The sequence below is a fragment of the Crocodylus porosus genome, unplaced genomic scaffold (genome assembly GCF_001723895.1).
Source record: "Crocodylus porosus isolate Cpor-Errol unplaced genomic scaffold, CroPor_comp1, whole genome shotgun sequence".
In the NCBI taxonomy this organism is placed as follows: Eukaryota; Metazoa; Chordata; order Crocodylia; family Crocodylidae; genus Crocodylus; species Crocodylus porosus.
In genome coordinates this window covers 7,334,388-7,360,966 of record NW_017728939.1, presented here as the reverse complement: position 1 = coordinate 7,360,966, position 26,579 = coordinate 7,334,388, and the positions used below count along the sequence as shown (strand labels likewise).

The 26,579-nt window shown below is 53.4% G+C and overlaps 1 protein-coding gene across 1 annotated transcript in view; it reads left to right on the top strand.

Annotated features, from left to right (window-relative positions):
• The first annotated feature begins 7,482 nt into the window (after window positions 1-7,482).
• Window positions 7,483-26,579, top strand: part of COL9A2 (collagen type IX alpha 2 chain) — a 39,189-nt gene continuing 20,092 nt past the window's right edge. Inside the window, exons 1-14 of the mRNA XM_019547777.1 lie at window positions 7,483-7,554; window positions 9,750-9,824; window positions 12,718-12,753; window positions 12,853-12,915; window positions 15,448-15,501; window positions 16,620-16,655; window positions 17,739-17,762; window positions 19,100-19,153; window positions 20,383-20,436; window positions 21,293-21,340; window positions 22,699-22,755; window positions 23,346-23,399; window positions 23,944-23,997; window positions 26,192-26,245. Coding sequence (XP_019403322.1) covers window positions 7,483-7,554; window positions 9,750-9,824; window positions 12,718-12,753; window positions 12,853-12,915; window positions 15,448-15,501; window positions 16,620-16,655; window positions 17,739-17,762; window positions 19,100-19,153; window positions 20,383-20,436; window positions 21,293-21,340; window positions 22,699-22,755; window positions 23,346-23,399; window positions 23,944-23,997; window positions 26,192-26,245 — 735 coding nt within the window. The remainder of the gene's footprint in view (window positions 7,555-9,749; window positions 9,825-12,717; window positions 12,754-12,852; window positions 12,916-15,447; window positions 15,502-16,619; window positions 16,656-17,738; window positions 17,763-19,099; window positions 19,154-20,382; window positions 20,437-21,292; window positions 21,341-22,698; window positions 22,756-23,345; window positions 23,400-23,943; window positions 23,998-26,191; window positions 26,246-26,579) is intronic.

Sequence of the window (26,579 nt, the reverse complement as noted above, 5' to 3'; positions counted from 1 at the left end):
GGACAAGGCGAGGCGGGGGAAGAAGGGATGGAGGAATGGATGGGTGGGTGGGTGGCGAGAAGAGGGGACAGAAGGAATGGGTAAGGCAAGGGATGGATGGATAGCTGACGAAAGAGGGATGGAGAGCATGGGCAGGCAGGCAGCCATGCAGATTCCTGGAGGAGCCACACACGGCCCCTCGTTCCTCGTAGGGGTGCTTGCCTAATGGTTAGAGCACGGAGGCAGCAGGGGCCTGGGCTAGGGCAGAGGCTGGGAGACCGATTACCGAAAGCAGAGGGAAAGCTGGGGGCAGAGTCCACAGCGCAGACCGGGGTGAGGCCCCGGGCTCAGCAGCGCAGCACCAGTCTGGGGGGCTGGTTCACAGGGCGAGGTCTGAGGACGGAGTGGAACCAGAGTCAGGAGCCAGGAAGCATATCTGCAGGGAAATCCAAAGCTGAAGTCCAGAAATAAGCCAACAGTGTGGGTCAGGAAGCAGGAGTCCCAGAGTGCAGGAGCCAGGAGATTTGCAGCAGAACTGCCCCTAAACTGGGGCTGGGTTTGGTAGCGGAGGCCTACTGCCAGGGTGGCTGCTGAGGTACTTGGCCCAGGGGGCCTGCCTCATCCATCCCTGACATCCCTCTTGGCCTCACTAATACTTGGCCCTGAATCCTTAGTCTCTAACTCAGACATAAGCACAGAGCCAGGTTCCCACGTGCAGGCCTTTGGGGCTCGTGTTCCACCCACCTCCCCAGCAGAAGGGTTCTGCTGCACCTTGTGACATGGAGGCAGAGCAAAGAGCAGGGACAAGAAATTAGGTGTTTTTTGGAGAAAAAGCTGCTTATTGAGACACATCTATAGTCTTCTCACTGCACCAGCAACTGAGCAGCTGTAGTGTGAACCCAGCACCCTGCGGTCATGTCAAGGGCACCAATATTTAGCCGCATGCCTTTGCCTAAATACATCCCCTGAAGAGTATTTCTTGCAGAGAAGGAAGATTAATGCCCCTGAAAGTGGAAATGCAATGTGGGAACACAAGAACAACACCAGCACAAATTCTCTGCATTGCTGCAGCTTGGCCACTCACACAAATGGCCAGCAGCACTTGAGAGATACCAAATGGGGAAAAAATGTCCTAGTTTAAACCCAAGATAAAAATAAGCAGTGAGAAAAAGGGTAGCTGAGGGTTTTCTTTTTAGTAAAAATGTGTGTGTTATAAACACAAGCTTTCCAAATCCTGGAGGTCTCAATGTGAGGTGCTAAGTGGAGTAATTAAAAAAAAATGCGCTACACAAGAAGTAGCAAGTAAAAGAGCAACAGTGTCAAAAAGAAAAAAAAAACTTTGCAGCAGTAGGTGACATGACTGAAATGATCTAATGCTTCCAAAAGTGACACTGATCCCAAATCCTTACGTGTGCATAGTAATACGGATGAAATTCTGGTCACAAAAATTAAATATTGCAACGGCAATAATAAACTTTACAGGAGCCAAACTTAGGTGCCGTGGAAACGAGATGTTCCTAAGCTTAAAGCCAAGAGAAAGATCTCTCATTTTTGGTTTCGACAAAATACTACACCCCAAGTTGGTATCTTTGTCTGAATGTAAGCATTTCCCTGCAGTGTTTGGAATTCACGAGTTACTTTTTGTAGTACAGGAGTAGACCCGACTGGCAACTAATTGAGTGAAACCCTTGCCTATTCCCTTATCCCAGCTGAAATGCAAAAGGTTGGCAACAATAAGAACAAAAAGCAGCTTAAATGTTTTCCTTGCTCCCCCGGGTCATTTATTTCAGTTACCGCTCATTTACGCATTGGGCTGGAAGGGACCCCAGAGGTGATTTAGTCCATCTTTGACTCTGGATGAAGCCCCCAGTATGCACTGACTTGCAGGGGGAACTGGACCTGTGACTGCTCTCCATGCTTTTGAAAGCCCTTGCCTTGAACGTGAATACCTTTGAGAGTCTTGCTTGCTTGGAACTATCATAATTGGTAGACATAATCCTGCAAAAAACATTGGCTTCCCAAGGTATGAACCCCAGTGTAAATAAAAACTTTGGAGAGATACTGAAGAGTCAATTGGAGAACAGATTCTCAGCTGCTGCAAGCAGGCCACAGATTTACACCAGGCAAGAATCTCATCCTTCTTTCCGTGACATCAGTTTGTGTTGATGTACATCCACCGACGGCCATGAACTTCCTCCTAATTTACCTTGATGCAAAGTGATCCAGGGACAGGACTTTTTGGGAGACGAGCTAACGCAACTCAGAATATCCATGAATTAACTTGCTCTAGGCTTGAAGCGCTTTGTTGCCCTCCTTATCCCCCATGGGAAAGTGATGAGGAGGAAGAAATCCCTAGGACGAATCTCTGAATTTCCCACAATCATACTGAAAACATTTCATGATCTGAGATAGGTGGCTGCTGGGCTGGGACTACCAAAATCCTCTCCGAGAGCATGGCTATGCTAGAGGACACAGTGAGCACTTGATTTCATTTGTTCCTTCAGCTTCTTGGAGCAGCAAGGGGCTTGACAGGAGTTGGTGAGTTGTTCCACTGAACTCCAGCGGGTTTCACAGGCGGACTTAAGTCTGGGCTGCACGGGGGCGCGGAGGCATTCCTTGGCCATAAACGGGCTCTATTCTGTTATAGAAACTTCTTTATAAATGAAGCAAACTCTCTGCAAAGTGCATACATGACACTCATGGTTCAATGCACAGGTCTTTGGTTTCTCTGTTACTCTACCTGCTTGCCTGGGGACACGACTATCCCTCATTGCCGTGCTGAGCAACTAGCCTCACAAATATTTATCCTCACACACCCTGTATATTAGTATAAATGGGGATCTGAGACAGAGAGAGACTAAGTAACTTGCCCACGGTAACACGAGGAGTCTGTGGCAGAGCCCTGAAAGGATCCATTAGTCTCGTGCTTTTCTCACGCAGCCGTCCACCTTGATTCAGATGCTCTGGAGGAATAAGCAGCTAAAAGATGATCCCCTGCTATCCCTGCCACTCAGAGTGAATAATTCATTGGAAACTCAGCTAGGAGTCCAGGGTGACTGGCAGTTAACTTCAGGGCAGACTCTACTTCTTGCTCCATCCACATCTCTTGCCTGGGCTATCAGCAAGCCCCCTAAGGCACAGCAGATGCTGCTCTGAGGGTCCAGTTTGGATGCAGACAGTGCTATGCGGAGGCTTGCAAAGGGAAACGCTAGCTGGAAACTGCCTTGTTGCACACAGCGGGAGGCTTTGGCTGAAAGCAGATAAGCTGAGATGTAACACAGGCGGAATCTCTCGCTGCATGACGGGATGGTTTCTCCTTCTCCCAGGCAGGGCAAGGGCAGAGTGGGGCTGACCCTTGCAGCTGATTATCAGGAGAAAGCCAGCACGGTTCCTCTCTGCTGCCCTCTGCCACTCTCCCCCTCTGCCTCTGCGCAGATCCGTCCTCGCCTGGTCCTGCTTTCTGAACAGCTGGATTCAGAGCTAACTTAGATTGGCAGCTTTCCAGCAGTGCTGGGATTCAGGGCTGCAGGCTCTCTTCTGCCCCGTCGGCTGGGAGCCAAGGAGATGCCCAAACCTGGCTGACCGCTGTGGCAGGGGGCTGGCACTTGGCTTTATGTATGTACACCCTGCTGTACATAAAGCCAAGAGGCACTGCTTGGCTTTATTAGTTGGTCTAATCAAAGATGTCATCTCCAGACCAAGAGTCCTAGAGTTTTGCATTTCTGCTTGGTTTTATGTGCATCTTGCTGTAAAGAAATCACTAGGACAAATCTCTGACTTGCCCACACACATACTGAAAACCTTTCATGATCTGAGATGGGTGTTTGTTGGATTGGGAATGCCAAAAATCCCCCCTGAGAGCATGATCAGTTATGCTAGAGGACGCAGCGGGCACTTGTACACGTGACGCCAGTAACACGTACATGTGATGAAAATGTCACGTTGAGTTTAATTTCTTGCAGTTTGTATGCCAAACCCTGCTTGCTTCCTTCCTGCCCCCCGCTCCTCCTCTTTCCTCTTTTGTTCATCTCCTCGCCTCTTGTATCCTGGCTTGAGCCATTTGAGGCAGAGTACGTCCCTCCACCCAGCATTTATTCAGCAGCCATCACACTGGGCCCCTTGGGTTGGGAACCCTGGGCATCGTTCTCATACAAATCTAAGCTAGGAAATAACAGTCATTGTTTATCAGATCCCCCCAGCACCTGCAGGCCTCAGCTGAGCCATTGTGCTAGGTGCTGTACAGACCACTGTGGGAGACAGCTTGGAAAAAATGTACACGTGTAATAATTAATTATAGAAGGGGGAGAGGTGCTTGGACTTGACCTAGCCGCAGTATAGTCACATCTGCGAGGCTCTCAGCAAGGCTAATTAGTGTGCAGTGCCGCACAAACATTGCTATGCTGCTTCTGGCATGGGGGCCAGTGCTGAGGCTGGCAACCTATAGTCTGCGGGCCGAAGAGATTGTAACCAGACAGAGGTGGGACTCAGCAGGGATCTGGTGGCAGAAGGAATTGGTAGCAATCAGTGGCATTGATGGCAATGGAAATGCTCGTGGCCAGGTCACCCTGCAGAAAGGTTGCTGCCCCCAGAGCTAACGTATTCAGAGCCAGGGTGGGCACTTCTGCATGGCACTGCCCAGCACGGTGCAGACATAGCCCCACGTTCCCAGAGGGGCAGGTGCCGAAGGCTGCAATCCAGCCCCAGGGTGGTTCCACGCTGGAGGGAGGTGAAAGAGGCCACCCTGTCAGAGGAAGGGTGCTCATGGTCCAGGGAAGGGATGTACAGTATATGTGACAAACCCGTAACATGCTGCCTCATGGTCAGAGCTGGAGACAGGTTACGTGCTGGGTGAAAAGGGTCAGTTTTAATGTCATCAGGGGTTGGTTCACGTGTCAGCCAAAGCAGCAATGAGCCCGGCTGATATCGAGGCTGCAGCAGTCATGAGTGGAGCCCTGAAAATCATGAGATTGCTTCACCTTCACATTGGATCTGCCTCTCTGCTTCCCCCTTTCAGAGCCTTTAAGCCACGCTGGCATCTGGGATCTAGCTTTTCTTGGCAGCCCTAGTGATACGTTTCCAGGTGATACGTTTCCTTTGCTTAGAAAATGAAAGGAAAGATCCCCAGGGCTCCAGGAGCTGAGGCCTCATGAAGGACACCACAGAACTTGGGATGGAAGCTGACACCCACTGAGTTTTCCTGCATGGAGACCCAAGGCTTTCAGCCTTGACAGACCATTGTTTTTACCCCCTGGTGGCAGGCTCCCGGTCTCTGGGCACGACAGGGTGAAGCAGAGCACAAGGGCAGCTCTGGGCAGCTCAGCCTGATAACAACCCCTATGGTACCGTGTAGGGTCTGTGACCCGTGCATCCTCCTCCTTCCTGCAGAAATCAGGCCTGTCCCTCCCTCCATTAAGGCTTGGTGTGTATGAGCGCTGGGTGAATTCTTAGTTTCAATTCTCCCCTGCTTTTACCAACCTCACCTGGAATCCAGTGAGCAGTTTTGTCCGCCTCGTCTGGCAGCCTCCCCATGACAGAGGCCTCTGCTACTTTAGTGCCCGCAATGTTCCCCTTCTGCCTGGCTCGGTCTAGCCAGGCAACAGCTTGATGCATCTGGTAGATGGGCCAAAGATGCAGAATTTGGCTCTGCCATGGGTTCAGAGGCAGTGCAAATTAAAGGCGAGATCTGGACTAGGGGCTGGGTTTGGAGGAGATGTTGTAGAAGCCTCCTGAGACAGCAGCTGCACTGATGGCAATGCCTCTCTACGCACTGGCGTCTCACTTGGAGCAGTGACCTGCAGTTCTTATGTCGTGTCAGCCGCAAAGGAAGCAGGAGCAAGCAGAAAGGCCCTTCCCGGTGTTAGATCCAAGCCACAACAGAATCCAAAGGAGAGGAACGTCGAGGCATTTGGGTCTAAGCATCACTGCAATTATAAAAATAAATGAATCCTCTGACTAATGTCTTGCTAGGGCTGGATTTGTACTGAGTGGATTTCTCGGGGCCTCGGGGTTACACTGCATCTCGAATGCAGAGCCTCTAGCCCCCCAGCCCGGGGGTCAGCACTGACCCATGGAGGGGAACCCCCACCTTGCTGGCTCATATGTATTGCAGCACCCCACGGTACCAGGCTATGGTTGGCATTGAAAATTATTGTTTAATTTCATGTCTCAGGCCAAATCAGTTCTGAATTCTATCGATGGAGCAGAGCTCAATTGTTCAAGTCTGTATGGGGCTACCACCAGCAAGTATCTGTCGCCCAGACTTCAGCCTGGGGCTTCAGATAGTCCCACATGCAAGGCAGGCATCCTGCGCAAGCCCTAAGTCTGGAGGCCTTGGAGTTCAGATGCTGCCTAGCCTCGCTTGCCCCCAGCCAAAAGGCTGAAAGCGCAAGCTAGAGGGAAAGCTTAAGAGCAATCCCCCATTGCCATAAATACGGTAGCCGAGATCCTCGCATCTGGAGGCTTTAGTAGACTTTCGCTGGGGTCAGCCTGCCTGCAGTGCTTCACTTTCAACTGCACCAAGTCATTCAAGGCCAAGAAGAAGGGGATCTCCCCTGCTGGGTAAGTAAAACCACCTCCACCCATAGGTTCATAGATTGTAAAGCTGGAAGGGATCTCAGCAGATCATCGGGTCCAGCTCCCTGCACCAAGCAGGTAAGACAACTGGGGTCAAGCCACCTCAGGGTGGCTAGGGTTGGCACTGAGAAAATGAGGGGGCAGAGCACTCCTCCCCCAAGTTCTCTACCCCCAGGTATTTGGTGCGGGGGCAGGACTGGCCATAAACCCCCTACGTCAGAGGACAGCTCCCTTTAGACGAGGCAGGCTGAAATGACACTGCCATGCATGTGACCCCCACACAACACCACAAAAGCCCCCTGCCGCCACATTGCTGCCGATATCCGAGCTCCTCGGCTTGGATAAAATTGCTCAGCAGGCCGTAAGCTGCCTTCCCCTGCCCCACTCCCTCCCCCCTGGCACAGGTACTTTCCTTAGAGGCCTCACGCTCGAAGGCCAAATGCAGCCCAGCCTGCTGAGCTTGCCTGGTGTAAAGTCATCACTGGGATCTTGCAGCATCCAGCACAACACCCTTAGCCCTGAGCGTGCTCTGTGCTCGGCTGCTTTTTCGGGTTAGTGTCTCTCCTCCGTTGCAGGCTAGACTCCTTCCTGCAGCTTGGGCTGCCTGAAATAACTTTCCCTTCACCTGAGCCATGAACCGTAGCTGGCCAGCCCTGGTCTTATGCGACGGAGGGAGTGAAGGGGCCTCACAGCCAATCCCTCTGCCCTCACCTACTGAGCCGCTCCATATTCATGAGCCTGCCCCACCTTCTCCCCTCCTCCAGGCTGCAGCTGGAGTCTGCCCAGCTGTTGGAGCCGGGGCTGGTGCATTTGAAGGCTGCCTGGCTGTTCCTGGAGCTTTAGCTTGCAGAAAGGAGCAGGGACCGCACATCGCTTGCAGAAAGGAGCAGGGACCGCACATCGCTTCAGAGGCAGCCAGAAGTCCTGACCATGGCCGGTGCCCGGGGTAGCCTGACGCTCTGCCTCGTCCTCCAAGCCGTCTGCCTGTGCCTGGCCCAGATTGTAAGTGTGCTCCTTTGTCTCCTTGCACACCCGGGTTGGGATGATGCGGGGAGGGGGGCGAGGCAAAGGGCCCCTTTCTGCATAGTCTCTCCCCTATTTGAAGGGCTCTCGAACCCCTGGCCACAGGGATCGGCTTTCGGACTCAGCACCTAACCCAGGAGAACCCACCTGGCCCCTCCAATACCATACTTAGCTGGGATCCCCCATCTTCGCTGGCTCCATCTGATAGGGGGCTTTTGAGCTGAAATACCTAGTCCTCCTGGGGGGGTGGGTTGACAGGTTTTCATCCAGCAAGGAGGGTCTCACCTTTCATCACCTTGGGGAAGTGCCTTAGAGGGGCACTTCTGTATTGTATCTGGGTGCCAAGCTCCATCAGGCATGCAGGAGAAGGGCTGTGGCCAGGCCCGGGCTTGACCACAGGGCTTTGCAGAGGGACCAAAGGCCTGTGTGGGTCCAGGGATCTTTGCAGAGAGGCCTAAGGTGAATACAGCCCATGGCAGGATGATTTCAGGGGACTCTTCACCTCCCTGGAGGAACTTGTGCAGCCAGAAGCATTGCAACAGCAGAGGAAAATGTGGTCCTGGAGGTGTTTTAGAGAGTCGTGGATCAAAGTCAGTACTGGTAGGATGGGGTATGCCCCCTACTCCCTGCCCCAGTCTGAGTGCTTTATTCCAGCCAGGGCTTTAACCCTCTGAATTGAACAACAGTCCTCCAATGGGGGCACCAGCACAAATCAACTGCAGTTAAAAAGCGTGGAAGGATGAATTTTAAAAGAAATTTCCCCAGCCGCAAGCGGAGCAGAAGATGGAAGAGCAGAGAGGAGGGCAGCCTGGCCAGAGCCCTGCTCACTTGCATGGAGGCACTTCGGGGCTACCCAGAGGTTTGCAGGTCCCTGGACCCACTGTGAGAACCTGGCTCGATGTCGAGTGGACATCAGTGAGTGGGGCAGGGAGCTCTCCAAACAAAGAAGCATTGGGAACTCATTTGTGTGGGACAAAGGTGCCTATTCATCGGGCCCTTCCAGGAAAACTTGACCTCTTCCCTGCTGGGAGGCTGGTGTTTTATTTATAAGGTTTGTTTGGGTTTTTTGCTAACAAATCTGCACAACCAAATGTCCTCTGTGCTTTCAAATCAGTGAGCCCTGAGAAGTAGAAAATACATTCCCAAGCCATCGGTGACCCTCTCCCATGCACCCAGTTCATCTGCTTTTACTTCCAAGGATCCCTGGACTGCCATTTAGGTTCTTAGAAACTCTTTCCTTCTCCTGGCCCCGTAGGCAAGCAGGGTTGTGGACCAGGCTGTATTTGCAAAGATCGCTTGGCTTGAGCTAAATAGCCAGGGATGTTGCTGAAAGGGCGTTGTAAGCAGGAGCTGGCACAACTGAGCTGTCTAGGAGAGTGCTAGGATGAGATTTGCAATGTTGACCAAGGGATTCGGACCCTCAGTTCCCATTAAAATAATTGCAGTTGGGCCTCTAAATCCATCTCAGTGGGTTTGGGACTCTTGGGCTCACTTTTAACCCTGGATCAGGCAGAGCTGAGTGGCAAAAAGGGAGCTTGCTTTGAATCTTGTTCTTAAGGTAGGGGATGTTTTTTGGAGATTCAGGGTTGGGGGGGAAGGGGGTCCAATTCTGATCTCACTTATGGGTCTTTAATTTCACTGCTTTCCATACTCCTGATTTTCATGGGTGCATCTGAGAGCAGAGTCAGACCCTGGGAATTACTATACAGAGAAGGGGAAAACACAGCCCCTGGTAAGAAAGTTAGGGAATGAGGAGGGAAAGCCAGGAACAGATAGTGGATTTCCTTGGGGCTCTTCATAACTCCCTGCCTGAAGGACACATACTCCAGCTGCTTCCAAACTGCTGCTAGCACGGGAGGACTTAAGGACCGGACCTTTGTAAAGGCAAATGGAGAAAGGGGGAAGCAGCTGAAACATCCCCTGTCCGGAGCTGTCTGGTCTGCAGATCTCGTCTCACGGGGCGCCGTTCCCAGCTCCCTAGGGAATGGGCCCGCAGGGGGACAGACACCCCATGGCAGCAGTTGGCTGTCCCGTGCTAAGAGCCCACGTTGTCGGTACTAGTCCTGCTAGAGTCTGCATGAGCCCTGCCGCCTCTCAGGGTTGTCAGGTCTGGAAGCCGTCACCGTGATCCTCTTTCTGATGGGGGGCATGTGCTTCTCTTTCTGTTTCTGTAGCGAGGTCCACCAGGAGATCCTGGACCACCAGGGCCCCCGGGTCCTCCAGGAGTGCCAGGATCTGATGGCATCGATGTGAGTATGCAGTTCAGTCCAGAAGCCTGAGCTGAGAAAGTGGGAAGGAGGAGGGAGGGAGTCAGGCATAGATACAAAGCGGGGCATTGTGTATAGGCTCAGAGTTGCAGTTCTCAGCTGTGGGCGGCAGAGGGTACTGGAGCACGTACTTTCAGCACATGTGGTTTTACTGGGCTGCTTCTGCAAAGCCCTATTTATTCCCAGGTCAGGGAAGAGGGTTAGGCCTGATGCAAGCTCGGGTAAGTCCGTGCGCGTCCTGCTCTCAATGCGGGAATCATCGAGCACAGCTCTTAGGCTGGCGTTACACGGGGTTTGGATGGCGGGGACGGATCACTCCCCACATGCCCTATGTTCTCGTGCTCTTCTTCTGAAGCATTTGCTTCTGGCCGCAATCGGAGGCAAGGTCTTGGTCAGACCCAGACTCTTAGGATGCTAATGGTCACAGCTGAGCTTGCAGTCAGTGAGTCTCAAGACACAAACCCTGTCAAATTCTGCTCAGCGGACACTTACCCAAAAGGTGGGATTGTCCCAGTTCTCTGCAACCCCCTCCTTGCTGACTCCCCTGGCTCCTCTAGGGCAGTGGTGGTCTCTCTCTGTGTTGTTGCCTCTCCCAGCACAGTGGGGCTCTGATTCTGACTGAGGCTTTTGCCTTACACTGCAATACAAACAATGGACCATTCACTGTTATGGCCTCGAAGCCAAGACACTTGTGGGGTTAGGCCTCCTGGACCATTTCCAAACATCCTAGGCAAGGGGGAAAGCTGCCAGAAGCTGAGACTGTACAGGCCATTGCTTCTGGGACACATATATACATACATAATACATATACATATATAGGCAAAAGTGCCAGGGTTGCATTAATAAGTCGGCTTTAGAGAGGTTCTGAAGATCCTAGGAGATCCCTGTTTGCATCCTTGGGCTCTGAAATACCTTTGAAAACTGGACCTAAAATGCCTTTTGTGGGGGAAATTTTGTGGTTAGTAATTAAAATAACACTTGCTTTCCCACTCACCCTGGCTCTGCCCCTTAGAGTCTGTGCTAATCTGCTCAGGATGGTAGTGACCTATGCAAACCTCTGAAATGCACTGGAAAAGGATCAGTCCAGAGCAAAGCCACCTCTGTCCAGCTCCCGGCAGAGAGCCCCAGCCTGGGCCTCTCCTGCTAAGGTTGCTCCCATCAGCTTCCAAGAGAAAGTCCTATAGGATCAGGGCCCAAGATGAGAAGCGGAGATTGGGTCCTAAGGGAGGAAGAAGGGGTGGTGAGGATGGTTCTGGCCCCAAAGGATCTGGATCAAAAGCTGCAATGGGGCAGACAGGGTTTAGCAGGGGTTGGGGCCTGTGTGTGGGAGGGACCAGGATGCTCCTGCAATGGGGTGATCTCTGGCTGAGCAGATTGGAGATCTTTGCTGGACACGTGGCGTCTGAGCGCGAATACCCGCCAGCCTGAGACTCGGTGGGGTGGAGCCTGGAACCTAACCAACCCTTTAAGGTATCAAGACCTGACCTGTTCTCTGGGCCCAGCCCCATATGCCCCATCCCTGGAGAATTATCTAGGGTTATTTATAGACGCAGTGACCTTCTCCTTTTAGACCACCCCATGGGAGCTGGGCGGCGGGGCGGGGTTAGTGGGCATTAACAAGCCGTCCCTCTCCAAGGTTTGCAATGCATTCAAGCCAAGCCTGGACAGCGATGCCAGCTGCTTGGGGCGTGAGTGGCATCTCCAAGGGGCCGGCGTGGCGCTGCCCATGTGCCTGCTTGGAAGGTCTCCATACCCCAATGCACAGCTGGTGGCTGGTGATGCAGCCTCTCTGGCTGCACGGCTTTATGAACACTGAAGCTCTGGTGTCCTGAGGGGCCTTTGGAGGCTTCAAAGACTGATCGTCCCTTTCTGAGGGAGAGATGAATGAGAGGGGGAGGTCCTGCAGCCAGAGGTTGCTTGCTGCAGTCCTATCCCTGCAGGCTGGATCAAAAGGACAGTCAGGGTGTATCCTAACCTGTGCTTGAATCCAGTGTGGGCAGAGCCCTTAAATCCAGCCAGACCAGCAGTGTCCGACTGCTTAACACCCCATCCCCTAGGCATGAGGTACAAGGGAGGTCTGGGTGGTAAGAGCCAGTTGCAGTGGTTACTTTCCAGCTTGAGTCTTTCTCCCCCGCCCAAATTCCTTCTGATGGCTGGAGTGTTCTCCCCATCCTGTTCTGGACCATCACGGCATGGGTGTTTAGCAGTCGCCATGCCCCAGGGGTGGCTTCACAGCACGGGGGCATGGAGGGATCGCTCTATGTTAGAGGTTTCCAAGTGAGCGGCTCCCCCTTCTTCCACTGGGGAGTGTGTCCTGGGCATCTTCCCTCCCAGAATTGGTGGCTCCATCCCAAACCCTGTGATGCACAATCCAGCGATATCAGAGCAGCATGCTGGAGGTGCAGGGAAGCCCTGGAGATAAATCTGCTTTCCAGGAATGAGCAGGGGGAGCCCTGGGTTCCTGCCCAGGGGTTCTTCTCCATGCATGTAGCACCCAGACAGGATGGAGGGTCGGTCTTGCAGCCCCTTCCCCGCAACACCTTTGCTCCCCTGGCCTTCCCCTTGCCATGTGCTTGCTGCTATTCCTGAATGCATTGGAGCCTGGCTGAATTTTACACCAGAGAAATGACTCGGCACAGGGAGAAGGAGCTGTTCAGAGGCTGGACATGGGCCTGGATGGGAGTTTTCCAGCAGCACAGACCTGCCTCTAGTCTCGGGGTGTGGAGGTCGGTTCTTAGTCAGGCTGGATGCGTGTCGGCTCTGCACAGCAGCACCTCAGCATCTTGGCTGGGCCTGTATGGCCTTTAAGATCGAGAGATGCTGCAGAAACCGATGTTGCTTTCTGCTGATAATCCTCTTGTTTTCCCCCCCGCAGGGTGACAAGGGCCCGCCGGGCGCTGCCGGGTCCCCGGTGAGTATGTGGCCAGCCTTCCAATCTGCTCCCAACCCATTGTATGTCCACGCCTTTCCAGAAAGTGGCTTTGAATTTGTCCAAATGCCTATTTTCTAGGGCTCCAAGGGGGAACCAGGACCTCCGGGCCCAGATGGGCCTCCAGGGAAGGCAGGCATTGATGTAAGTATGCGTGCCGTGAGAGCCAGTCCTTGGGTGACAGGGCTTTGCCTCTATGTTCAGACTCCTCCACATATGGTTTGGCTGCGTAGACTTAGCTCTAACCCCCTCTCATTGTCCCCTAGTATTGCACACCTGCCCTCGCTCCCTATCTTCCTGGACATGTGGTGCTGTTGCCTCTTCCCCCTCCACTATTGCAGCCCTGGGCTATGCACAGTCCATACATTTTAACCCTTTCCTGAGTCCCAGCTTTTCTGTCCGCTCCCTCTGCTAGACATACCCTTGCACCTCAGTGCTGTCCTGGAGGACGGGGAGTGAGGGGCGTCTTCATGTGTTATCAGAGTGCGTCTGTGTGCACTGGAATATTTGCTGTTGGCTGGGGCGTGCTGGGATGTTTGATTCGTTTTGGGGAGGGGATTACATTCCTACAGGGGTAAAAAAGTGGTGGGAGTGAGAGTGGGTGCATGTGAGTATGAATGTGGGGTGCATTGTGTGTGCTTGCAGTGTCCAGGGGCTGTTTGAGCATGGCTGGTGCCTGGGAGACACACCTCTTGGGTGTAGCTCTAACCAGGGATTAAAGTGTGCAACTCAGAGTCAAAAATAAGCCTAATTAAACTGCAGGGACCTATGTTTTGCCCTTGAAAGTGGCTTCATGCACCTGTTGGATTCGTTCCCCACCCCCTCCATAATACTAAATGGAGTAGTAGGAAGTTATTATAATAATGCATCCTCTTGCAAAAGAACAAATCTTCGCAGAGCAGAGCTGGGTTGAGCACATGGGTTTTAGCAAAGCAGCTGGAAGTAGACCTAACACTGTGCATAGTTTAGCATCCAGCTGTGGCTACATAATCCACTTTTTAGTGAGACAGGCCCAGCTTTCCCCTGCGCTCTGCTGAGGTTCATGGAGTCCTTTCAGATGGATCTAGGCATGACTGTGATTAGACTCTGCTGTATATCAGCCCACCTCCCTGCAGCATCTGAGCCTGGAGTCAATGATTCCCTCAGCAACAGCAGACGTGATCACTTTTCTAGCTCTTTACATCATTTCAAGTCTATGCTCCATGGAGGAGAGGGGAGTTGTGAGCCTGGGCTGATTTGTTCACTTTGAGGACTTGACCCAAAACCCCTCTATCTGTCCTCATTCACCTAGGTAAGGATTTACTCCCATGACCATTGCAAAATTGGGCCCCTGGTTTGTAACAATCTGTCTCCTGCCCTGGAGATGTGAATGACATTGGGCTGTTTGCTCTCAGTGATGGGGGTTGCAAACACACCCATGCACACACACACACAATTGCAGGGCTCTCTGTATCTGTGTGCAAGTAGGAGCCACATCCTTAATACAGAGATGACAGGGTGGCTAGTAACGGGGTATGTGCATGCTGTGTCAGGCCCTGCTGCCCTTGGTCTTCTGAGCAAGTTCCTGTGAGCTCTGACCTGCTGGTATCAATCCAGAGCAGCAATGGTACGTGAGATGAGACTCCACCCAGTGCCCACACAGGGATGTCCATGGAGCCAAGGTCTGCGAGACCAAGCCCTTTATTTGCAAATGACCACTAAGACCCCATCAGCTGTTGCAGCTCATTTGCTGTCCAAGCAGGAGGGAAGGCAGGGGCTGTGGATCAGAGAGCATCTGGAAATCCTGTTTGTGCAAACAGTCGTGCAATTGCAGCACAGGAAAGGGAAAAAAACGTTGCGTGTACAAATGCCCTGACGCGTTAGCCTGAGAGCAGGGTGGAGTGTGGAAAGCTGTTGTCAGCGTAGCTCAAGCCTGGGGGAGCCCTGCAAATGCACTGCTCTCCAGATCTCCAGCACCTGCTGTGCTAGTGCTGGGCTGCTTGTGTGCACACCCCTCCTCCCAGCAAACACTCCCTACCGACACATCAGTCCTAGCCTGCAGCCCCGCCTTGCCATCCAGACTAAGCCACCCCCAGTTCTGCCAATGCCCCTCCATCCTGACCTCTGCCAGGCTACTGCTGCTCCTCCCAGGACACTTCCACTCTCCCCCTCTGCATCCCCCCAGGGTCTGTTCCCCATTCCCCACCAACTCTGCTGTTGGCATTGCGCTCCACGGTTCTTGCCTGCTGCCTGGTGCTATTCAGACACAGCTGAGCATGCTCCAGTGTGGACAGATATCCAGCACTGACGGTACCCCAAGTCACATCCCTATCTGCTCTGAATGCACTCCTCCAAGGAGCAAGGCCCCTGCATTGAGACACAGAGCCTTGTGACATGAGTAGGTGGCAAAACACCTGAGAGGACATTGCTGAGAGGTTGGAGCGATGCATTCCCAAGTGCCTCGTGACACTGGGACTTCACCCCAAATGCAAGTTACACACGAGTATTTTCCGTGTGTCACCTGCCCGACAGCTTGAGGAGATAGATGTTAGCAGCTTGTTAATAATCCTGAACACCAGGTGGTTAAAGAAGCCCCTGCAGAAACATCAGCTGCTGGAAGAAGTCAACTACATTGTAAATGAGAAGGAAAAATGGTCTAGGATGGAGACTAACCTCCCGCAATTTCTCCCTTTGCAGGGCCTGACAGGAGCAAAAGGGGAACCAGGGCCCATCGGACGTCCAGGGCCCAAAGTAAGCATGGGTCATGTGTGCCTGTTTTGTCTAGCAGCATGGCCTCTCCTCCTGGAAGCAAAGGGCATGGATGGGGGAGGTACAGGGTGGTGCTGCCACGTCTCAAGGGATTCGGATCTAGTCAGACGTGCAAAGGAACCAGGCTGAGCCCCTCAGCCGCTGTGAATCAGCACAGGGCTGGTGCAATCTCTGGTGAGATGCTGCCAGCTAAGGACCTGGCTTCATGGACCGTACCTCTGCAACAGGCCAAGACCAGAATGAAGGGGCCACTGGCAGCAACTTTCATCTTAGCGTTTCGGTAGCCTGCTTGGTATGCCAAGCACTGTGCACACACTTAGCCAGAGCTGCCTTGGTCAGCTTGTCCTTGGACAGCTGTGTGGGAAACAAAGGGCCTGGGGGCTTATTAAAATACAAGGGCTTGTTAGCATGGGCAGAGTGGACAAAGCCGACATCAGTGGGAGAGGGGTCCGGTCTGTAATGAGACAGATCCTCAGCTAGTAGAAATCACTATTGCAACAGGGGTTGGGACCCCAATGCCAGCTATAGATGGGGACTGCAGTTGTGTTAGGTGCTGTCCAAACACAGGGGGGAATTAAAAAGTGCTCCAAGCAGCTTCGAACCAGCACAGCTGGACTGAAGCCCCCAGAGCTGTACTCATTGACCCAGTGGTCAATCAGTACTGTCCCAGTGGTGGGTCTAGACCAGGGCACTCTGGCACCCTGAGATGCTTTGAAAGGTGCCACAGGGTGCCACACAACGTTAGCACGATTAGGTGTGCAAATGTGACTTATAAGAGAAACCCAGAGATTTCAAACAGGCATCCAAAAACCTTCTGCCCTATTGTGGGCTTCCTGAGCTTTTTGCAACAGGAGAGCGGCCCGGTTGTTTTTCTGTAGTCAAAAAATGAGCGAAGAGCTGCATTTTCTGACGAGTGCCTTGAGTCTAACAAGGTCAGGAATCACTGGTCTAGCCCATGGATTGAGCTTGCTCGGAAAGGTTTTGTTAACTTTTTTCCCCAACCAAAAGCAGAGTGTTTTTTTCCCCAGTCAGAAAATCCAGCCCCCTCCTCCCCTTGCTTCTGGTTTCCTAGCTCTGACTCTCTCCTCCTGCACTAACAGGGCCAGCCTGGGCTTCCAGGGCCTCCGGGACTCCCTGTAAGTATCTGTTTCCATCAGAAATGCTTGCTGGGGAAGTGGGTTGATGGCCATGGCTAATGGCCTGGGAGCCAGGATCGTAACCGCACTTGTGCCATGGACTCACTCTGTGGGCAGGTGCACAAACCCCTCCGGGCCACAGTTTCCCCAGGTGCAACATGGAAATGACCCTGCTCCAGCCCCCCTGGGAAGGGCCACAGCTAACACAGCAAGGACAGCAGAGACTTCCTACGTTCCCTATCCGATTAGCTTCCCCTGGAGCTAAGAACGGGAAAGGATTTCAGCCTCCATGGCCCCTTTGTTGAGTGGCTTGGCCAGGGCTAGTGCCGCTGAGATTGCTGGATTGTATATGGGAGCACCTTGTTCCCTGGAGCTGGTCTGAAGCCCTCCTCTGTGGATTCGTGCCTTGAGGTCACTAGTTCTCTGTTGCTCTGTGGGTGTCACAGAGAGAGGCCTCCCAAGCTGTCAGATCCCCTCCAGATTTGTCTGTGAAACCCTGTCCCTCATCACACAGATGCCTCCCTGGGGGAGATCCCACTGGGTTTCCAAGATGCTGCCAGTGCAGACTCTCCTCCTGTAGCTCAGGTAGGGGGATCAGAGGGTGCTGGGGTGGGGTGGGGTGGATCAAGGACCAGGCAAGCCAAAAGAATAGCTATAGATTATCCCTGCTCTGTCCCTGAAAGGAAAACATGGTTGTGGGCTACATTCATTTAGGCAGGAAGGCAGGCCCAGTGGCTAGGGCCTGGCTCAGGAGATCTGCCCTGCCACAGACCTCCTGTGTGACCTTGGGCATGCCCCTTAACCTCTCTGAGCCTCAATTCTCATTGGGGATAAGCTTGTTCAAGCTGGAGATGTTACTGCCTAGGCACTTTCCATAGCACTTACCCTTCCATGGGGCTGCTTCTGCAGTGGCAAGTGGCCTTGAAGCCCCTGGAAGTGCTCTGGATTCACCCTTGGGAGGAGAATGCAAACATGTAGAGCAAGAGCTGTATCCTGACCACCCAGAAGGGCAGTAGAGTCACCGCAAGCTGATTTGGAGTTGGAGGACTTTAGTAATCCATTGTAATCCTCTTTTTGTTGCAGGGCCCGTCGCTGCCAGGACCGCCTGTAAGTGCTGTGCTGCTGAGGGCTGGTTGGCTGGGAAGCGGTGGGGTCAGGATAGGATGTGAAGAAATCGAACCCATTTAGCCCCTTGTGAATGGGGATGAAACTGCCCTAGCCCTGTTAGCACCCAAACCAGGTCTGTGGCCAGATCCTCCAGGTGCCCTGGGAAGGTTGTTGTAACCCCTGGCATCCCACCCTGGAGCTGGGAAGGGCTGAATGGAGATCAGGAACCAGGCAAAGGAATTAACCCTCCTGCAGCTGGTTTGGAGCTACTGTTCTCCATCACTACTCAAGGCAGCACCTTGAGGTATCTTCTCGGTGTCTCAACAAACAGTCCAGTTGCACCCATTCTACTCAGGCCTGAAGGTGCATGCAATAGCACCATAGCTGTGCTCCACCTGGGTGCTATCTCCCTGAGCTAAGTGGACCTCAGATGCATCCAGGTCACTCCAAGGGCATCCTCACCCCATCGTGGGCTGAGGGTCATCCACAGGTGGACCCCGACCCATGTGTTTCTTGCTGGGTGGGAATTCGGTGCTGCTTTCCTGTAGAGTTCCCCTTGAATTCATACATCAGAGCAGTACAGCAAGCATCCCACTCATCCCAACACAGGGATTTAGCTCAGCACATTAACACAGGAAAGTCTTACAGCCCTCATAACAGTTATACAGTCCCTCTCAATAACGTCACATGTCTCATTTGGTAGTTTTTACTTGCCTTCACTTCTGTCACAGTTCAGTCTACCTGATTGCTGCCGTTCAATGCAGAAAGGCAGCGTTTGCCTGCTACATGCACAGAGTTCTCTTGTATGGGCCTAAGACTTTCAACACTGGGAAAAAAAGGCCAGTGGATTTGCCCTCTAGTACATTTCTAGAAAAAAAGGGGATTGATTCCTGTCCTCAGCACTTTATTACTCCATGAGAAAGCTGAAGTCTTGGAGCAGGCAGCTGAATTAAACATGGTCAGGAGCTGGTTTTAGAGCATTTGCCAACCCTCTAGATCAAGGCATGGTCAGATGAACAACTAATATGAGAGGAACAAACTTGCTGCTTGTGAGCTTGCATCAGCTGCATTGTCATATTTGTTTCATTTATGCTCTCTTATCCCACAGTGAGTGAAGCCAAATCGCAATGACTTGCCCATGAATAAAACAGATGGAGTTTACTGAGGTTTAACATCCCCTTTCCATGGGATATGAGGTCCACTTTCCATGGGACAGAGCAGACACACAAAACATTTAGAGCAGATGCAGCTGGGATGCACCCAGTAGCGCTCTTTGGCTTGCGCAAGCTCTCAGAATCTGTCACTGTGTTCAAGGAATATTTCTTTTCTTTGCTAAGGGGCCTCCAGGTCAGGTTGGACTTCCTGGGGAAATCGGTGCCTTGGGACCTAAGGTGAGGAATCCAGCTGGACAAAGGATCTTTCTGGGTGCATTGCGACTCAGTGTAGGAATGAGCCTGATTTTCAATGAGCCACCCTTCTCCTGCACTCCATGGTGAAGGGGCTCAGCCCCCTTAGCAGTCTCATTTCCACTGCAGCCTGCATGTGCTGGCATCAATGGAGTGACTCCCGTTCTGCCTCTGTGTAGCAGAGAGCGGGAGATGGCATCCTCTGCGGGTCACTGCAGGACTGCGTGGCGGGTGAGCAGGATCCTGCGAGCTTGTTTCAGCACGGTGCTTCTCCTGAACTGGAACCTGTAGCGCTGGTGCCTCCCAGGTCTTCCCCTTGAATGAGGGACAGGCAGCCCCAGCCCGGAGGCTTTCTTGTTCTCTCCCCTGGTTTTGCAAGTCTTTTTATTAGGCAAGGTGGAACAGGGAACGTAAGCCTCCAGTGCAGGGGTGGGCAAAATGCAGTCTGGGGGCTGGTTGCGGCCCGCCAGCCCATTCTATCCGGCCCGCGGAGCCCCTAAAAAATTTAGAAAATCAATTTTTATCTGCCCTAAGCTGCTTGTCATGTGGCCCTCGATGGCTTGCCAAAACTCAGCAGGCAGCCCTCTGCCCAAAATAATTGCCCGCTCCTGCTCCAGTGGCTACTGGTTCTCCAGCCATCCCATAGGATTTGTTCTTCCACCCCTTCATTTTTAAGCCCTTTGCAAATGCTGGTGTCCATCTACCCATGTTGGGGCAGAGCTGGGTCAGAAGGTGGCACCAGGGGTACGATGGATGTGGCCAAGCATGCCCGTAATATGAAAGGCTACCTACACCACTACGGACCAGCCATACAGGGGTGGGGGTGGGACTTACATGGCATGCGCATCGTGTTGGTTTAAGCTGGGTATGCTGGTTTAGGCCTGATACAAAGCTCACTGAAGCCAATGCAAAGACTCGTGTTGCGCCCAGCGGGCTTTGGCTTGGAGTCCAAGGTCTGGTGAAGTCTCCTTTCCTCTCCCCCTCTGCTGCATGCCTGGTCTCAGCCCGCTACCTATGCAGTTCCTTCTTCAGCCCGGTGCTCGGTGCTGGACCTCACAGGGTCATTCCTGTGGGCTCGTCTGCCATGGTGCCTGAGCTAGCACAGATGCTGAGGTCTGTACAGGGGTATTTCATTTCTCCCCCTGCCTCAGTCCTTTGCGTAGCTACATGTCTTTCCTACACCTAATGTTCTCATTGGGGTTGCTCTTTTTCAGGGGGATCCTGGACCTGATGGACCACGAGGCCCCCCAGGACCCCCCGGAAGACCTGTGAGTATTAACCCCCATCTCCCCTGGCATTTCTTATCTGGGGGCCTTGCATATGGGTGTGAATTAAAATAGAGTCCTTGATCCCAGCCCTTGGGCTAGTGGGTGAGACTTGGAGCAGTGGGTTTAGGTGCAGACTCAGCAAGGTGATCAAGGGGATCAGGATTGGGCCTTCAATGGAGGGAGCTCAATGCCTCCCCAGAGCAGGCCCATAGTGGACAGCTGACCCTATCGGCAGCCACCTGGGATGGGGGTGGCCTCAGCTGAGCCAGGCTCATGCTTCCGGGTGTAAAGCTGGTCTCTGCAGAGGTCAGGAAGGAAGGAGTCCACAGCCCCGCAGATAGATCAGGAGGTGGGCGCTGAGAGCAAGCACCCCAGTTCTTTTATCCAGTATGAGAATAGCTGAACCAGTGGTTTGTGCTGCTCAGATAGGCCCTCACCCCTACACTGGAAGCAGCTCACAGAGGTCTGTGCTTTAACAGTCCGACCATCAGGATTCATGCATGGACCGCAGTGTTGCTTTGAGCTGCTTGGTTTCCCAGGGCACTGCTTGCAGATGGTGATATCTCCTGGCTCTCTGGAGAAGAACTGGGAGTCTGGATCCCCAGTATCTTAGATAAGAGAGTAAGGCCTGTTGGCTAGCGCAGGGAAAGGAGTGGACCCGGGTCTCTTTTCCGACTCTGCCACTGACTCACTGTACGACCTTGGTTAGGTCACTTCCCCCCACTCTTGTGCCTCAGTTTTCCCATCTCTAAAGAAGGGTGTAATAATCACCGCCCTTTGCAACGTGCTTTGAGAGGAAAATGCCTTGTAGTGTTCTTCCTGCACTAGGGTGCCTGATGGTTTTGTTTTATTCCAGGGCCCACCGGGGCACATCCAAGGCCTAGAAGGCAGTGCTGACTTCTTGGTAAGAGCTGCAGTGATGCTTCCAACTGCCCGTCACAACCCAGCAGCAGCAGGGAGCGCATGTAGGGCCAGAGCTGGAGATCTGCTGCCACTTCTCATTGGGATGTCACTGGGGAGGGGTCAGTCAGCGATCTGTAGCTGCTGAAGAGCTCAGACCCCTTCCCCCACCCACTCCCAATCCCTGTGCTGCTGGGAATCATGATCTCTGTGGGGCTTGAACAGCTTGCAGACTTTGCACCTCACCCTGCTCTCCCCTGGGGGTTTGTTTCATCTGCCAGCTCTTGCCTTTCCCTTTATGAACCAGTGCTAGCAGCTCCCTCCCAGGGGGCTCTAGTTCATGTGCCCTCAATGCTGGCTAGTCTGATCCACCCCATTAGGATGATCACTCAGCCTCTGAGGCCAGCACATCCCCTAAGGGCAGCATCATAAGTCCAACTAGGTTCGCTTCGGGCTGCTGAGAGAGCCTGGCAGATCCTGGCCTCCTTGGGTGGGTTTCCTGAGGCAGTTTGAGCCCTTGAATGGGCACCTAAACCCCTGTGGGTTCCTGCTGAACCAGCTCACAATTGCCCGGGCTCTGTGGGTGTCCCTGGCTCTTTGCTGCCCAGCAGCTGCTAGGTTCACAGCTTGGGCATCATAAACAGCCTGCCTGCTTCTCTCCCCCTTCTCCAGGGAAGCCTAGCACTGCGGGGGCTTCATCGCGGAGGGGTGCAGGTCGATGCACGAAGAGCGCTTATTCCCTGCAGGGCACCTCCCGGCTAGAGGTCTCCAAAGGGCCCAGTCCAAGAGCTGCTGGGGTCCATGGGAGAGGGGAAAGGCTGATGCAGCCATCAGCTGAGCACAGTGTGTGTGATGGCAGATCTGGATCTGCCTTGGCATAGCCTGAATAGCCATCTCCATCCCTGCCAAGAGTCACTGCTTCTCCCCTTTTCTTCAGGCCCCAAGCAGTGAGTTCATGGTGAAGGACAGGCCCCAGGAAAGCAGCCTCGGCAAGAGGCAGGCCCGCGGGCTTTCCCCAGAGCATCAGACAGGCTTGGGTGCTGGGGAGGGAGGAGGTGTCAGCGCTCTCCTTCCGTTGTGCTAATGCTGCAGGGGTTGGGGTGACATGAAATGACGCTGCTAATGAGCTGTTGAGAGAGACTGGGCAGAGCCTGGCCTCCTTGGTGGCTTTCCCCGAGGCAGTCTGAGCCCCTTGAATGCCAGCCCAGATCTCATACCAGCCTGGCTCAGATGCCCAGTGCCAGCTCCAAATCCCTGCTCTGCTCACGCCAAGCCCTGTGCCTGGATGTGACCCTTCTGCTGCTACTCTGCAGTCTGACATTGTTTCCTAATTCGCATGTGCCACTTCTCTTTCCCCACCAGTGTCCAACCAACTGCCCGCCAGGACCCAAAGGCCCCCAGGGACTGCAGGGCCTGAAGGTAAGGTGACAGCTCCAGCTGGGGACTTTTGCATCTAGGAAGCATCAGTTGCTGCTGATGGGGCAGACTCGAAGACTGCTCTACACAATCCAGCCACTAGCAGGGAAAAGGGAAACTCTGTCCCAATGGGTCACACTAGTAACTCCTGCCCGTGCCCTTCCGTGGGGTCCATGGAGGGAGCTGCTGTGGACACAGGGGTGACTTGCCCTTCCCACTTTTACTAGCCTTCAAATCCACATTGAAGGATAGCTGCAGTGTCTAAAGGGCTGGGAGGCTTCCTGCTGCCTTTGGCCAGCTCTCTATGTAAAAGCAGCTAGAGCTAAGCTATGAGCAAAGGGCAAACCATGTGCCGTCAGCCTTGCTGCCTCTGGGCTGCAGCACCGTGCGAACACAGGCATCTCTTAACTGCAGCTGCAGGAAAGTGCTTCCCCCCTCTCTTCACTTGTGTGTGCATGTGCAGATGACATGTGGTCCATGCCTGGGTGGGGACGTTCCCACTGGCAGGCCACGGATGTCCCTTGCAGCTGCGGCACTAGAGAAGTGGCACTGAACGTCGGAGTGCTTTAATCATTGTCTCTTTTTTCCTATAGGGACACAGAGGCCGTCCCGGTGCCCTCGGGGAGCCGGGCAGACAGGGCAGGCCGGTGAGTACAGCTCCTCTGACCAGCTCTTCGGGGCCTTTTGAGTTAGAGATTAGTGCTGCCTATGAACCAGGTGTCACAGGCAGATGGAGAGGAGTGTGGGGGGCCCCGTGTGGACATGAGACCGGGGACAGAGAAGAAGGGAGACCAAAGGAAAGGGATGGAGGAGGGGACAAGGTATAGAGGGAAAATGCCAGGTGGGAAACAAGTTGGGGTTTGGGAAATACCAGGAGCGCAGGGGAAGAGGGAGATGATGAGTAGAGACGGTGATGGGAGACAGAGGGGCGCCCGCCCTGGGGCTGGCAAGCTGGAGAGGAGGTTAATGGAGCTGACGGTTCCCACAGTCTGCTTTGGGTCTCCTGCTCTTCCCATCACGGTGTGGTTGGTTGGGCCTGGGCTGCTCCACACCAACACCAGAGCCCCCCTGGCATCCCAGGAAGGTCCTGTGCTGTGGTGGGGAAGAGAGGCCCTTGGGTCTCCGGTCTCTGCCACCTGCTCCAAAGACCTCCCTGCACTGACATCTCTCCTCCCTCCTGCTTTCTCTCAGGGTCCCAAAGGCGACGTGGGTGTTTCCGGCGAACAAGGCATCCCCGGCCCTCCAGTAACGTATTTATTTCCATTGATTGTTGTCACCGCTTGGTGCTTTTCACATGGACTTCTTGTGGGGAGGGGTCACTGCCACTTATTCTTCCTCCTGGATGTTTAGGGAGTGGGCTCCACTGGGTCTCCCCGAAGGGCCCAGCATCCCCACAACCTGATCCACCTCCTCATTAGGGGCGTGGTTCAGGCCAGGGGCTTGGAAACAAGAAAGAGTATCCTTGTTCCTGGTGGCCAGTTGCTTTAGCTATGGCAGGAGGAGAAAATCTCAAGCAATGGACAGCCGTCTTGGCCATTGACAGAGGATGAGATCTCGAGCGATGCTTGGCCATTTTGGCCACTGACAGGAGGAGGGTGACAAGGGGATCTCCAACAGCCCTGGAGTCTGAAGTCTTCTGCTTATACTGAATGCAGTATGAACAAGGGAGTTTACCTCCCATAATGCCATCCAAACAGCTCAACCCTATGGAAATTGAAGGATTTTGTCTCTCCGGCCTTGATTTCCTTGCTGGGCCTGCTGCTATAGGAAGGGATGAGAGACTGAGGAGTACAGCACTGGGTGGGGAGTCGCTCAGGACTCCTACACACATGCTTTATTGGGCCAGACATGCCTTGTCCCTCTCTTGGCCTTACTCCCCCCGCCCATCCACTGTCATGCTGGCTTTCCATTGGGATACAGAGATGAGGCATGCTAGATAAGAGCCAAGTATCATTGCTAGTCCTCCAGTGTCCCACAAGGAGACAGATTCCTGAACAGCTGCTGCACGGCGATGCCTTCTGTTCACTCCCAGCCTCGGCAGCGAAAGGCTCTGAAGCCAACTCATCATCCCCCAGGCCATCTGGTTGTCTTCTCCCTTATTAAAAATCAAGAGTCCCTTTAAAAGGCTGTGGGTCCAGTTCAGAGCTCGCATGGGTTGGTGTGCCTCTGTTCTCTGGGATGCGGCCAGCATAACAGATCTGCACCGGTAACACAGGTGGCTGTGCGTGCTCGAGGTGGTAGTGGTCTTCATGGAAGGCCTCTTCTTGGGATACTTCTTCAAATGAGCTGAAAGGCTGGTACAATACATGGAGGGAGTTCAGCTGTTGCCTTCTAGCACATGAATGCAGTGTGTTTTTTCATGGGAGGTCTCTGCCTTCCCCCTCTCATCACAAGGGGAGCTAAAAGCGAAATGGGTTTCCAAGGCAGCTGGTGGGAGGTTGCTCGGCATCCTCAGCTGTCTGCACACTGCAGCATTTCAGGTCTTCCCAGCCAAACTCTCCGGCCACAAAGGCACAAAGCCCTGCTCCTTAGATTAAGGAGGAAGCTCGGCAGGAAAGGGGCTGTGACATGGTCCCCTACCAGTACGTGGCAATAGGGATTCATTTACTTCAAGTGCTTTGGTCTGTACTGGAATGACTCAAAAATAGCATCGGAAAATCCTTTATCTGGAGTTTATTGCCCCAAATCTTTCCTTAGTTCCCCAAGTTCATCCCTTTACCTGCTTTGAGGGGAGGCAAAGGTATGATCTGGGTTATGGTTATAATAACCAAGCCTTCCTGCCTGGGGCAGAGATGTGTGGGCATACGGCACCGATAGGTTGGAATTTGTATGACAAATGAGTGAGCATCAAGAAAGGCTCTATTTTTCCATTTCTACGGGGTGGGATTCTGTTAAGTTGCCAAGAAATTGCTTGGAATCAGTGATTAACCCCCGAGAGGAGAGCCCTGACCTGGGAGCCAGGGCGTCTTGCTCCTGACATCAGCTCTCTCTCTGACTTCAGGCACGCAGTCCTCAAGTTCCTTCCTGCCTCGGTTTCCCTGCATACAAAATAGGGCTTATCCTGCCTACCTTCCAGGAAGGATTAATGCCTTTGTGATTATCAAGTGGTTTGATGATGAAAAGCAATTAACAGGCCCAAATCCCTTTGGAGCTGGTGGGAGTTTCACATGAGCAAGGATGACAAGCTCTGACTCACGGATGCTGTTACATTGACAGCTGGGAAAGGGCATTGCCAATGGCTGGCAGAGTTTGGGGGGAGCAGCAGGATCTGCAAATGTTTGGGATTTGGCAGGAAGGACGAGTTTCCAATCAGTTTTAGTAATCATCGTCTTGTTGGTGGGAGGACGGGGGTGGTATTGTCACAGTCCCATTGCTCCTGGCACGTGGTCTGATGCAGAGAGGCGCCAAATTAATCCTGTGTGTTTTCTCTTTGGCACAGGGTCCTCTGGGACCCAGGGGTTACCCTGGCATGGAGGGTCCGAAAGGCGAGACGGTAAGCACCCAGGGGGCACTGGGACCACAGCTCTGCTTGCCTGCATTATGCCCTGCTCCAGCAGGCTTCCTCTGGGTAGGGATAAGGCACCGATGCCGAGGGAGGGCCTGAGAGATCGAGCAGGGGTGGGTGGACGCTGGGTGGGTGCTGGAGTCAAGCCTCCTTCAGCTCTCAGAAGAGAATGAAATCTAGCGTCTAGAGCACCGATTCTCAGCCAGGCTGCCACGGTACCTTGGGGTGCCTTGAGATCCTTTTAAGGGTGCCACAGGGTGCGTACAGTGTTAGCACTGTTGGGTGTGCAAGCATGAGTCACAAGAGAACCTGGAGATTTCAG